The following is a 15,570-nucleotide window of genomic DNA, read 5'->3' on the forward strand; positions in this document are numbered from 1 at the left end:
TTTCTGTCCCGGCAAGATGGAAAGCCCATGAAAGTTGATAGTCTTGTGATTTTAAGTTGGTGGAGAATGGACTGATTCTTTATTTTTGCAGTTCAAGGTATTCGCAACATGCTCCTCCATCACCACATATCGAATCTTGTTTCGTCCCGTTGCACGAATTGATTGAAGAGCATTCTGATCCGTGCAAAAATATGAAATATACTAAAGTTCTAACGAGTCGACTGATTGCTTTAGTTATTTCGATAAACCAACCAAATAATTAAATTATTTTTGTCAGATTTTCCTTAACTCATGGACATACGATGTCACGAGACGAATGAACATAAGGCTTACGAATTTATTATATTATGCAGATCGTGTGGATGGCAAATGGACGGTAATTTGATGGTTAGACTATTCGTGACCGACCATAATACAGTTTGTCTCGCTTATACAGTGAAATTGTTCCATTAGCAGTATATTTGCAAATAAATTACCCATAATCTTCACTTTTATATCGCGTACCAATGGGTTAAAAATTAAAGAGATTCTATTTATTATAAAAGTTAAAAAAAACACGACCGCTTTCCTTAACAATGAATGGAGTTAAATGATAAACAACAGTTTAATTTTTATAATTTACATGTCATTCAATCATGTGGCGGGACTTTACCCTTTAAATCTAATTTATCTATTGTTTACCACGTTTCTACCACAATGATCACTAATTTTAAAATATTACAACTATGTTAATTGTAAATAATAATAATAAATTTAAATAGAAATACTTAAAGGTTTTTATTTCTATTTACGTAATCATAACGATCAAATATACAGTATTTACAATTTTCCGAACCTACACAGTAATAATTAAAATAATTAAAAATTAATAAAATTTAAAGAAACTTAAAAAGTTTGGTCTCTTTGGCAGTGTACCTTTAAAGCTGCCAGCATTCCTTCGTTATATTGCCATTAATTGAGTGGGGAAATCACCATTAGGGGTCACCGGTAACTTAAAAAAAGTCATCAGGATTAATTTGTATATTATAGCGATATTATACTCCTTTGAAGAATTTATAATTTCTATATAGGTATTTCTAACATATTACCTTAAAGTTGTATTGTAATATTCCGTAATACATTTGTAAAACACTTCTTATGAAGAAGGTTACAAATGACTGTTTCGCTGGTCATGTTGCTTGTTGCCAAAGACCTTCTTATCTGAATTTAATGGGTGTTTAATGAAAATATATGCATTACAGAAAGCTGAACACAGTTCGAGTTCGCTGGGCGACTTTTACTTTCGTCTAATTTCTCAGCACACGCTCTGCATAAGATGTATGTGTCATTAAATTACTCACGCCATACATTTAGGAAAATTTATTTGGTGCAAAATTAAAAATTCCTTCTCATAATGTCTCTCAATTAAATTGTAAGCATTAATCACATACATACGTTGTTTGAAGTGATCGTCTAATTGTGTAATGGGCACACATTTGCGTTGTTAATTTTGAGGGTATGTGTTAAGAAACCAAGGAAGATATTGTTTGGTAGGAAAGCTAAACAAGGATGATTGATTCGTTCGTAACGTGTAAAAATAAAACACTATGCAATAGAAGTGGTTCACCCCATGTAGACGAGTTTTTAATTATAACCATAACAATAATACTATAGCCAACTGGAGTAAAGACTTTGGTCTTAAAATCCTGCTAAGAGTAAAGTTATTATCATAGGAAGGCCATTCTTTATTTCAAAGGTCAAATGGGGTCAGGTCTTTGGCGTTTACCTTGAGGGCGTGGCTTTGGCTCTCAATAAGAATTTTAAGTCTTGTCTTCTTAGACCAAACGTTATCCTGGGGTCATCACGTGAAGGAAATCAGCCGTAAACTATACACCGTGTCTTATGTTCCGAGACGTCTTTCTAATTTCCTTCTTATCCGCACTAAAACTATGTTAGTAACTCTTCTGCTTCCTATTCTCGATTATGCGGACTCATGCACCTCGGATATGAATGAAGCTACTTAAGAAGATTGAACGCCTGCAGAACTTCTTCATTCATTTCATTTTTGGTCTTAGATAACATAACCACGTGCCTAAAAGAATGAATAACACAAAAAAACTAAGGAGCATTGTATTTAGTACATAGATACAAACTCGAATGCTTTTCGCGCTAACATTAAAGAAATTAGTTAACGAATCCGCACAATTGCAGCACGTAGCAGAATGTTATGCTTTTCTTGTCCAGGAAATGGAGAGCCGCTTATCGACATATAGCTTTGCAGTTACTATGAGTACATATGAGTATAAAAAATACTTAATTATATAAATATGACAATTTAAGTAGCAAAATAACAATAGAGTGGTTTTTAAGTTGTGAGTAATATTTTTTTAGCTTTAAACTCGTTTGAAGACCTTGAAAGATCTTACAGATAGCAAAATTAATATCTGTAAAATGGACACGATTACCGCAAGTATTGTTTGGTTTTGAGGACAGTCGTGATGACAAATATTTAATGTACAATATGACACAATACCTTGGTTTTATTATATATATATACATGTAAGAATATATTGCGGCATTATGTTAATATTACATCTAATCCAACAATTAAAAGTGAGAACTATTATAGTTTTGTCAGAGAATACAGGAGAATTAAATGCCTTTCATATAATAATTTAAGTCAATCAACGGAAACAGACCGGAATTTTGAAGAACGATATATCCCGAATATGGTTTACGGATATCCTGAATGCCTATCTGGTATTTCCAGAATTGGGTCAGCGGAATACGGAATCCCGAACCGGCTTAGTTCCAAATCGCATTTGATAGTGGACGTACTCTGGTGAATTTATGTTGTCCTACTAATTTCGATGATACTTTAACAAAAAAAAATTGACAAGGATTCAATTATGAAAGTTTTTGGTTAAAGGTTTAGGATTAGGTTCAAAGGTGAGACTTAGTGCTAACCGACCCTCTTAATATCTGAAAAGTTAAAATTCAGACAACGCACTTGGCCGACTTCTAGCATTATTTCAGTTTTGCTAGATTTTCCTACTATCAATACCATAATTTACCTGAAATGTAGTTTTATTCTAGGAGGCCATTGCCTTCACATATAATTATTGAACTAATATACAAATATTGCAAATAGTATTTGAAAGAGTAAGTGTGGAGTTTCTTGCCCATTCTTCTCCACACGAAACTACCTTTTGGACTACTACTTCATCTTTATGTTTTATTTAAGTGTCAAAAATGCCAATTTAGGTCTAATAGAAATAAACGATTTGACTTTGACTTTGACTTTAATTAGAAAGTACTTTTCGCTTTTGGGTAATCGGCATCTGATGACAGCAATATATATAGTAAGAAATTAACAAATAAAATTATTAAAAATAACTACTACTATAAAATATATTATTATATATATAATTGTCATAGATACTAATTTCTTATATTTACTCCTATATCTATATAATAGTGTAACTGTAAAGAAGTGTATCGATATGTTTCAATTATTAAAGGTGCTCGAAAAAATAATCTCTCAAAATCCAAAACGATATATTATGATACAATAAGCTGCTTAGTGTTCAAAGCCATATCGGTATAAAGTAACTAAATGCGGGTCCCTACAACCTGACACCTGCAATCCGCGATAACCAAGGCATTCCTTCTTTCAAGATAAAATGCAAATGTTACCTTTAGATGCCAGTTTTCTGGAAGGGAATTTATTTTTAGTAGTATGTTTGTTTGTGTTTGGTAATTTGTTTATATGTTTTTTTTTTAATTTCATTGCGAACATTTTTATTTGGTGTCTAGCTATCGGCCAATTGAAAGTCACTGTTACTGGTTAAGGGAACTTGAAGATATGGGCCTGTTTACGATTAAAAGTAATTATGTTTCTTTCTTGCTATATTAAGTCGGGCGTTACAGGCCTTGATTTTGAATCCTAGATAACACAGGACACCATTTTCATTATTTATCCCACCTTTCAGACGTGGAGGAAAATTTCTTCCTATTTGTATTGTTATAAAAATAACAAGAAGATTGGCTTTGCAAGCTATTTACACTAATTGTTTCATCTAGGCCTTGAGGAGAAGGTTCAAGGTTCAAACTTTGGTCGATAATGTTTCCGTCGTTGACATTGTAAATAATAAAGTAACTAGTAGATTATGTTATATATTAACAGACTAAAAATCTACCAAGAAACCAAAATTATGACGATTATATTTATAGCACATGTATTTTAAAATTTAAAAAAAAAATATTACTCTGTTCATAGTAGCTTTTTATTTAAAAAAATCAAATACACAACTACACGCAATACTCGTCGATCGACTTTGTTTATCTAGCCGAAGCCGCGTACAAATTATTTGAATAAGTCTATTAGGTATGAGGGTGTACAATTATTTAATCAATTACCATTTAAAATTCGGAATATTGGTGTGTTTGACAAATTCAAAGAGGCAGTAAAGATGTATGTTAGTGTGAATTCAGCTGACTAAAATTGGGACGGCTAATGGCGATATGTATCTCGCTCGTATATACATATTAATTTTCTCATGTAAATATTTTTTTTGTAAGGAGGAATAAAGTTCTTTAAATATCATTAACAATTTTGGTTCGATATACCACTACTACTAATATAAAAGTAATAATACTAAGTTCACATTTGTAGTTGTGGATAAACCTGACAAATGATAAAAATATAGCAAAGAGTTTCTTCACGCTCCAAATCCACATTGCTCATAAAAAATTTGAAGGCGCTAAGTTTTTCAAGTTACAGGTTTACATACGTAGTATATAGTATATAGTAGAACACTTTCCCCTAAAATTTTGCACTACGCATGCGTTAGTCAATGTCACACCGTACAACTGACAGGATAACCCATAGACTTTAACCTCAACATAAATATGTTTTGATATTAGTTATTGTGCGTATTCCGTCCATGAGCTCGACTGACGACCAATATTGTATTTTAATTAAATACCAATTGAAATCGTTTGCCAAAGGCATTTGATTGAATGTTTGGTTATCGACCGGAAGGGTATGGTGTATTATTCAGTTTTGTGTAGTTTTAGAATAAGTGAAAAAGTGCACACCGGCATGAACATCTGTGATCGCGTGATCTAGCGAAAGGTGTAATGTTTGTCTCTTTCACTCAAACGGTATTCCCTACTTTATTATTATTCCCTTTGGCGTTCGGTCACTAGAGGCTTTTTCTCATATTATACTGAGAGGCCTGATTTATTTTCGCTATAAATATTGCTTCTGCGATAATGTAGCATTCTAAATTTGAAATAACTTTTGAAATCGGTCCTCTAGTTTATTCGTTGCATAAAGAATACAAAACTTACTTTAAAAATTCGTTATTATATAGTATAACTGCCTGGAAAATATTATTTGAGTATTTACCGATACGGCGCAGTAAAAACTGTCGTAAAAATAAACGTTGTAAAGAGAAAGTTTAATATATTTTGAATCCAATATTAAATATTAAATGTATAACAAGTAGACTTATTATATACGCATAAACAGCTAAGGTTCAGTCAACTTCAATTCAGAAAATATTTTTTACTTCTAATACCGGTAACGATGACGTCAGCATTAAGTTTTTGTTCCACTTTTTTCCTGTCTCTACAAAACATCACTATATGTATAATATCTATAGCACACACCTGTTTCTATGTAATACACACATACGTGTTACACTTATACATAACGACTCGTATCATTTTCTTCATAATATGATCACGCGATCCGATCGGGTTGGTTGAATATTAATCACAATCAATACTGTCAAACAATGACAAATTAAATAAATTATTTAATTTGTCATTGTTTGACAGAAAAACGTTGATTAATGATATTAAAACAATATTTTTATTCGATCCGTATAATAAATATTGTTCAGTTTCTGTGACATCTTTAGGTCGAACATAGTTTATAAAGACTAAAATTACGTAATCTCGGGTTAAATTTTCATAACAGTTTTGCAAAGCGGCGCAAACTCCTTTGATATAAGGGTACAGAATTCCGGTTTACCCTTACCCTTTTAACCCAGATTAATTATTCGAAAAACGCAATTTTTACCCATATAACACGTTACGGAATATTCAAAGGAATTTTACTAGGGACTAGGTGATAAAGATTACATGTTATTGTTATCTTATCATATTATAACAATTACTGTGTGAGATCAGCGATATAATTCTTATTAACGCCCCGGCCGCATTTTACGCGATAAACACTTTTAAACGGATTTATGTACAGTTCATCAGATAAATCTCTGACGAGAGAATTATAGAATTAAAACGATGTTTTGCGAGGTCGTTCAAATACATTTATATACTCTAAGACACATGAAACGCGCATTTTATTTATAATTAGGAAGGAGTATATTAGTAGGAAAATGGTGTCCGCTTACCGGTTTAGAAAATATTATTAACCGCAAATTTACATATTTTATTTCTCTTATACACGCTTTATAGGAAAATGTTTACAGATTAACGCGTTTATCTCAATGATGAAATTATTTTTGATATAAAGTGAACACTTTGCCGATGAGTGTTAGCCATAACTCAACTTTTAAAACAATCATTTTAAAGATACGTAAATTTGAAATGTATATAAAAATATATCAGACTATAACTTGGATATCATTTCTTTCGATTGAACGCGCTCCGAATCATTATGTGGAAAGATAATTCGTGGGCCGCGTCATTAAACTTTACTGAATATCATTAGCTGTAGACTTTAACCAATAATAATTAAATCTACTTATAATTAATATAATATAATAATAAATAGCTATTAAATACTTTGTCCTTATCACTCTCGCATGGCTTTGAAGCTAAAAAAGCGTGGACAATTATATTTCCGAGTTCTTTAAATTTGTAATTTACTAGATTGTAGCTGAAAAATAATACAAATATATTTCTATGATTCGTGATACTGTGGAATTTTATATGTTATTACTTATTATTTGACGTTTAATCTGACAAATTTGTAAATAACAATGGCAGGTAATGTTTTTCGTTTTAAACTGTTTCAATTTATTTTACAATCACATTTGCATAATAAAAACAGTATTAAAATACCTTATGTATTTCATAACATACGTGCGGTGGCCGTAAGAACTAATCAAGTAGTTTTAAGTATTTTAAAAACGCGTTTTAATCTATCAAAAAGTGTATATCAAATCCAATATAAGAGTATCCCTTTATCCATCATAGAAGATAGACAAACACGTCGCACCGCATTAATTTCAAGTGGGATTGGGGATAATTGTCTATCTAAAAATACATGGAAATCTAACAACTATTCGTATCTTAAATACGGTGCCTATCTTTAGAGGCTATAAAGAGACAAACATTTTCACTGAACTGAAGATTTACGACGAGTTCGTCGTAATTCGAATAATCGTTTATTGATAGCCTTATCGATCAGTTATAAGAGATTTAATCAAGGCCTGTAAGACAACGTTTGGACGTATCGGGGACCACAAGTGTTTAGTGTAAGATAAAATGTTCACCAATAATGGACAAGTACTACAAAACGAAATACCGAAGATATATCTATCAGATGAGGATCCGAAGTATGAAATACCTGGAAGTGTTATGGATGGGATTATTTTAGATGTGAATGAACCTCAATATAAAGTGTCTAAAACTAGATGGTTAATGCTAGGATTTTTTGTAATGTACTCGGCGTCGAATGCGCTGCAATGGACTCAGTATACGATAATTTCTGATATAGTTGTGAACTACTATGGCGTGACCAGCAAAGTTGTGTCTTGGACTTCTATGGTGTATATGATTGCTTATGTGCCTTTGATATTTCCGGCGAGCTGGCTTTTGGATAAAACCGTAAGTTTTTCGTTCTTTTAACTCATATCCATTAACATAGACTTATGAAATGATAGCTGTGTTGGACTAGTGGCTTCATCGTGTGACTCTCATTCCTAAGGTCGTAGGTTCGATCCCCAATCGAACCCTGTGTAGCAATCCACTTTCTATATATGTTAACATTCGCTGGAAAAGTGAAGGAAATCAGCGTGAGGAAACAGACTTGGCTTAGACACAAAAAGTCGACGGCGTTTTTCAGATGATCATGAAACAGATACAGAAATCTGAGGCCGAGACCTAAAAAGGTTATTTTGCGATTATTTTTAATTTTTAAAATACGATTGTTTATTCTTACAATAGGTACATAAACCTCCTAAATTAAAGCACTATTATATGGTTATATTCGATTTTCTAAGAATAAACTCTTGCCAGTAAGGTAAGGTAAAAAAAGCCGCAGAAGGGTGTTAACTGCTGGAAAACACATGCATGTGTTTATTTATTTCCCTATATGTAAGACTAAAATTGAGTAAAAAATAATCAGCTGTAAATGTCAGAATTTTAAAATTAAATTGGAAAAAAACTCTAATAATTATGATTCGTTATTGGTCTGTATGAAAGTTGTACCCATGTCCCCATGTCTGAATAATATTCTAAACTAACTTCAAACTTGGGAACAAAATTGTGATTAACGTGTTGATGTTATTAAACTTCGATGTAAGTTTATAAATAATGTAGCAGTAAACGTTACGTTATTGAAAAACTCAACGGCTATCGAAAAAAGTACGTAAACTTATGTAGACTCCATTTGTTCATGTTTTGCAAGAAGTCAATGTGTAAACAAATTTATATTGTTTATTTGCCAAAATTTTATTTTATATATCACAATAATAGTTCCTGTACAATTTACACAACGTGGGTGTGCAAATAATAATTAAATCTCTATTTAATATATAAATTTCTCGTGTCACAATGTTCGTTCCCATAATCTTTCAAAACGGCTCGACTAGTACTTATGAAATATATTATGCATATTGAGCAGGTCTGAGAATCGGCTACTATCTATCTTTCAAACCCCTTTTTATTTCTTTTGTTTTTATTTTTTATGAAACAACATACAAAAATATATATATCTGTACTTATATATAAGGAATAGAGTGATATATTTCAATTTTTTAACGAACGTTTTTATTTTTAACACTTCGTTGATATAATACAATTGGCATAATTAAATGAAAAGGAGGGCAACTGGCAGCCTTACCGCTTTCAGGCGATATCTTCCAGGCAACCACTGATTTATTATTTAAAGATTCTATAATATAAAGATTACAATGGGCACACACAGCAATAGTGACAATGGTTTTGTGTTTGAAATATTATATGACATTAAATACTATTTACCGACTCAGCAAGTTGTTAACGACTCATCCCTTTTATGGTAGCATCTGTCAGACCCGAACCTTCATTAATTTAGGGCGGTTAAAACGTAATTTATATTGGTAACAGCGTAATATATAAGGTATTTTCGATTTAGGCGTAAATAATCGTATATTTTGATATATTTAACGATTGTTAGGATAGTTATCAGGCAATAAAAATTACAAGAATTATATTAATTAATTGCGGTAATAATAGAATGTTTGGATGGTTTCTAATTAGTTGGCCACATCATATACAAATATAATATATGCCCGCGGAGAAACAACGTATGCACAGATCGCAAGCCACAGATTATCTTCCGCACCACACAGTCGAGAGGGGTATTAGTAATGCATGTCCGGTTAAAAACCTTTTCACATAACATCCAAGAGACACCTAAAGTTTTCCGACACCTAAAGTATTGGATATAACAGTTTTAGTAGTAATCTCTTAGACATAAAGTTTTCCGTTTTTGCGTCTCAGCCCGATACTTCAATGTAACAGATTGTATTTTTTACTGCTCATAAAATAAATGTCGTGTGTTCGGGTTTTATATGGCATTAATACATATTATAAGCGATTATATGGTACATTAGAAACAATATATATAGAGTCCTTTTCTCGGTGTAATTTCGGTTTTTCGGAAATGGTTCTATGCAATCTTTAAGATTAATATACCTATTATAGAAAATAATATTCACTATTACTGTTAACATTTTGATTTGTATTTTATTTATTTATTATATATAATATGAATTATTTATAATATTGACTATTAATAGTACCTACTACTTACTCGTAGTAAAACCATGCCGAAATGTATGAGCATCCTCTAACTCTGTCTGTCAGTTTGACAAATTGTCAAAGTGTCAGACAGAAGGTTGGCGATGATAAGTTTAAATTTGCATGCCGCGCTTCTAAAGAATGACCTGGTGCTTTGGACCATTGTGTTTTCCAACCAAAACGTGCGTCTGCGACCAGGCCTCCTTTTACCACTTAGTTTGCGTTATTTCATTAGTAGATGTAGCACTTATTATGTGGTGTTACGTAAAAACTCCTTTTCTTATTAAACACTTCTTTGTTCTTCTGCATTCTTTCCAGCACTGTTGCCTTCCGTAAAGGGGCTGTCAAAGATGTTTTAAGTATACGTAAACACATAATATCTCAATTTTTTTTGTCTCTGTCAGCATCTAGGGTAGAGTTCGAGATGAAATACTTCGATGATGATGAAATACAATGAGACGTTATACTTCTCTTGGCGCGTTACTGAAAAATGATGAGAGTAAATTTTTACAATGCAAGCGCACACCGTCACCAAAAACCGACAGCCTGATGTTAGCTATAGTCAACATTTTAGTATTTTCAGTTATCTGTTTATTAGCGCGTTAGGGAAAAGTGAAAAGAGATTTTTGTCGTCGTCTTCTCTACAATCGTAGAATAAGGCGAGAGATAAAATGTTTGAAAAGATTTCTTCTGAATCTTGGTTGACTATATCGTCAATGATATCCAAAGTTTCCATGCAGTTTAATATTTCTTAATGCAATTATAGTTTGCTATAATATTTATGTCTTAATTTCTATTGTAATTAAAGTCAAGATCATCATCTGCGTTGCCTATTTCAGAGGCAGTATCCTAATTAAATTTGAAAATGGCAGTCGAGGCAGTTAATAACATTTCTAGAAAATGTCGGTGTCTCAGCGAGTAATTTTAATTGCCCCGATAAGCCAATGAGCAACCGAATCGTTTCGATAAAAATGAATGGATAATCTTTATTTTAAGAGATTTTTTAAATTTTCTATAGATTTCTATAGAAAATTGAAAAACCTGTTCTATATCTCATCTGATGTTAAGTGATTCCTACCCATGGAGACCCTCAATGCCAGAGGGCTCGCGAGTTCTTTGCGGGCCTTTTAAGAATTGCTACGCTCTTTTCTTGAAGGACTCTAAGTCGAATTGTTTCGGAAATACTTCAGTGGCCACACGGTGGTGATGCGTGGGTAAAACTGCCTTGAAAAACGCTCTGTTGTGGTACGGCGTACGTCGATGTGATACGGGATTAAGATTTCTAAAGCTTTATGGACACATTATGTTTCTCTGAAAAGGCTAGCTTGGCAGTAGAAGAGGAATTGCCTCAATTTTTGCGCGCCCCAGGGTCACACAACTGTAGGTCTGACATAGGTACTGTACATTTTACAGGAACGTTGCCAGGCGTTAGAAGTACAGAAGTCTGGAGACTGTTTTGATTGAGACTTTTTCTTCAGCTTCTGCAGAGTGGGCATGGTAGACATTTATTGAATAGATTAAACAGGAAGTAAATCTTTCTAGAACTGTTACGGATTTTATCTACAATTTAAAGACCATTAGTTTTCTTTTCTTTACAGTAGCTGAGTCTCAAAAGTGCACGCGATAAGTTCATTTTATTTTGAATAATCATCGAACACTTTACTATATTTTTTATCAGTTTACTACATTTTGATAAGGAATATGCAAAGGTATGAGCGGAATTTGTTGTCACTATGCGGGAATTCTTGAAAATATAATTTGATACGATAACATTTACTAAAAACTCCACTTAAAAATAATATAAGTAGGTACATAGTTATTACTAGGATATGATTCTGGAAGATCCAATTTCTAATAACTATAAAAAAATAAAATAAAATACGTTTATTATGAAACATGAGATAGAGAGGTATCACTTATTCAACGTCATAAAATTTGAACCAGTAGGCATCTGTACTCATCGGCAAAGATGACGAAGGGTGTAGGCTGAGAGAAAAAGTCGGCTTAAAAAACTCTCGGTACTCTTTTAAAAAAGCAAATCATCAAACAACACTTAAAACTGTTTGAGTAAACAGGCTGAAATATATAGATTTATATCTTTTTTTTCTCCACCTGCAATCAGCCTCTTGGCTTTAAAAGTTTCGCCCTTTTCAGCCGATAAACGGTGTCCGTTGTTTCCAAGAGGCCTGAAGCTAGGGGGTTGACGTGTTGCTGAAGTCTCATTTTGTAATGCACGGTTGATCGTTTAATGTCTTCCTCGACAGTGGCAATTCCCAAATATTTATGGACTTCAGCAATTTGTGTGAACCACGGCGCACCGCTTATGTTTCGTAGTGTTTTTTTTGTAGTCGCTGCAGGATTTCAATATTAGAGCGGCTTACTGACCCCCAGAGCTGTATACCATAGAACCATATTGGTTTTATTACTGTTTTGTTTTATTACGTTTATCCCATGTTTACTTAATCGTCTGGTTTGCTCTCAGTATGTATATAGATTTTTGTTGAATTTTTCAGTATTTTATCATCTTTTAAATGCGGATTTCAAATGATGTCGATTGTCTACAGATAAATGCCTGCTTAAGAGATTAGGTTGTAATGATATTTATCGTATACGTTGATAAACAAGATTAGTTCCTTGTGAACAGACAGTGAAGTTTCATTGAACTTTAGGTTTTAGAAGATACCTGCCGCCCTGATATTAAAGTTGCTTTGTGGATTTGTGGAGTTCTAATTTTGGAATAAAAGAAATGAATTTTTAATAAGAGGGTTGAAGTTCGTTTGTTGATTGTACATTAACACTTTTTTTGACGTCTATATACGGCTTCTATTACTACCGATATATGTAGTTTTTTATTAATTAGGAATAATTAATAATATCTGTGATTATTTTTATATGGAAATTATAAAGTTTTATAAAAATCCTTTGAAGTATGGTTTTACGAATAAACATCAATAAATATTTTACAACTTGAACCGGCTGACATGATAATTTTTTATCAATAATAGGCGTTTGACGTACATTAGCAATGTAAAAAGATTGCCGCTTGATAACATTGCATTTGTAACTCTTTGCAGAAAAAAACTGAGCAAAAATCATGCAGTAGTAATTGCTAAGACGAAAAGTAATGTGTATGTATTTTTGAACCGTAACTATATTAAATTGGACTCATCACTCAAGAAATACGATATTTGCATATCGAAAATAGTTATGTGTGATAGGATTAACTGAGGCTTATGTACTGATGATTGATGAGCAGTGTTGGCCTAGTGGCTTCAGCGTGCGAATCTCATACCTGAGGTAGTAGGTTCGATCCCGGGCACCAATGGACTTTCTATGTGCGCATTTAACCTTTGCTCGAACGGCGAAGGAAAACATCGTGAGGGAACCGACATGTCTTAGACCCAAAAACTCGACGACGTATGTCAGGCACTGAAGGCTGATCACTACTTGCCTATTAGATTATAAAAAATGATCATGAAACAGATTCAGAAATCTGAGGCCAGGACCTAAATATGATGTGGACCACTGATTTATTTATTTATTTATGCACTGATGATTATGACAATAGATCAACTGATTATAGCAACAGTTAAATACTCTCAAATAATTAATATTATCTCTGCCGTGTAAAAATAGATTAATAAGTGCCGGTGGGTTGCTAAAAACTTATTTAATTGCGAATTTATTACAATATTTACATAACTTGATTGTGTTGAGTTCCGTTATTAAATTTGGCAGCTGAGTTGATCGTTCTTTAGATATTTTTAATGAGCGGATCACGATACCCATGGCCTGTGTGGTTACTCTGTAAAGTCCAATAGAGATAGCGATACCGAACTGTTAGAACTGCCCTTAGTTTGAGGGTTTTTTAAACGAAATTTATTTTGAATAAAATTAATCATGAAATTATTTCTAACTGAATTGGAATTAAGCCAAAGAACGTGTTACCGCGATGGATGATGAAACTGAACTAACTAAATAATATTTATTGAGTTGCTTATATGCATTAATTCGACAGACTGATCTGGCGAAAGCGTTAGATGTCAGCACTGAGCAGTATTCTGTACAGGCCTGTATTATATGTATAACAGAACCAATGAATTTCGATGTATTCCTTTCAATATTACGCACGTTGGCCGGCAACGCACTCGCGAGCCCTCTGGCATTGAGGGTGTCCTAGGGCGGCGGTATCACTTAACATCAGGTGAGCCTCCTGCCCGTTTGCCCCCTGTTCTATAAAAAAAAAAACACGATAAAAAATAGCACACAAACACTGAACATTAAAATTGCAATGCTATTGGTTAAATTAAGTTATGGAGTATTAATTAGATACTGGACACGGTATTACTGTATCACTGGGAATTCTGGATCCACTCTTGCTACTAATGGATAATTCACATGACAATTGATCTGATAATGCACAACTGTAGTCGCCATGAGGAAATGCGACTACAGTTATGATATCTCAGAGGACATACTAACTCGCCTAATTTTATTATTTCCTGCTGCTACACTACATGTTTAGTTGCTACAATCTTATGTTAAAGCTATGATATTTCCTAAGATATTTATGGAAATCAAATTTCTTTAGATGATGATGATGACAAATCAGCTTCGGGAATAATGATGAAATTATTAACTCTTTTATAGTGCTGGATCACCTGGATTGATTTAAAAAAAAAATTGGGTAAAGATTAAACTTTGATTAACTCCAACATTCAAGCGTTATATAGCTTAGTGTGCTTAATTACCACAACTAAATTACGCTAAGACTAAGACTCGCAGCATTTATATAAAAATAACGAATGCTTTTTGAAGTAAAAATTGATAAGTTGTATATGTGGCATAAAAAACATATTAACTTATTTGGTGTCATTACCAAAAAGTTATATTATGGATTAAACATATGTGCAATACAAACGTTTATAAATACAATTAATTACGCGCTGTGCTATTGAACCAGCCATAAAAATATCATTTACAAAGTTATGGTCTTTCTGATTTTGAGGCACACAAATTAAACTAGGCAGCGCAGACTTAAATCATCATGAAGGTCAGAGGGTGGAAAACTCGCCTCGGAGGAAAATAGAAAATGCAGTCGAACACAGGCGGTCGCGCGGAACACTTGTCTATGCCGCTATTTAAAATTGCGCGCGAATTGACAATAATAAGTAAATGTCATAGAAATAGTTTTATCTAAAGTGCCATATAACGACAATAAATAGATATAATGGATTCGAAGAGCTTGGAGGTGTCAGGAAGCGTAATGGATGGGGTGACGGAGAAAGGGGATTTAGAATCGCCGAAGAAAATACCGACTGAATACCGCGTATATCCAATCCGATGGCTGGTCCTCTTCATATTTGTGTTGTACTCGGCGAGTAACTCCATGCAGTGGATACAGTACAGCATCATACAGGATACGGTGGTTAAATATTATGATGTTACGAGTATTACTGTGTACTGGACGTCAATGGTATATATGATCACCTACATTCCATGTATATTTCCTGCGAGTTATCTTCTGGATAAAGTTGTAAGTGAACT

The 15,570-nt window shown here is 33.1% G+C and overlaps 1 protein-coding gene across 4 annotated transcripts in view; it reads left to right on the plus strand.

Moving 5' to 3' along the window:
• Positions 1–4,891: 4,891 nt before the first annotated feature.
• The window catches only part of LOC110994962 (uncharacterized MFS-type transporter C09D4.1), a 32,223-nt gene continuing 21,544 nt past the window's right edge, over positions 4,892–15,570 (plus strand). The window contains exons 1-2 of one of the 4 annotated variants that reach the window (XM_045632651.1): positions 4,892–5,024; positions 7,414–7,845. In XM_045632651.1, the coding sequence (XP_045488607.1) occupies positions 7,504–7,845 (342 nt within the window). In that variant the 5' untranslated portion in view covers positions 4,892–5,024; positions 7,414–7,503. Of the gene's footprint in view, positions 5,025–7,287; positions 7,846–15,126; positions 15,560–15,570 lie in introns of those variants that run through there. The other 3 variants (XM_045632652.1, XM_045632650.1, XM_045632653.1) reach the window with 3 other exon arrangements.

This window comes from Pieris rapae, chromosome 20 (genome assembly GCF_905147795.1).
Source record: "Pieris rapae chromosome 20, ilPieRapa1.1, whole genome shotgun sequence".
Classification (NCBI taxonomy): Eukaryota; Metazoa; Arthropoda; class Insecta; order Lepidoptera; family Pieridae; genus Pieris; species Pieris rapae.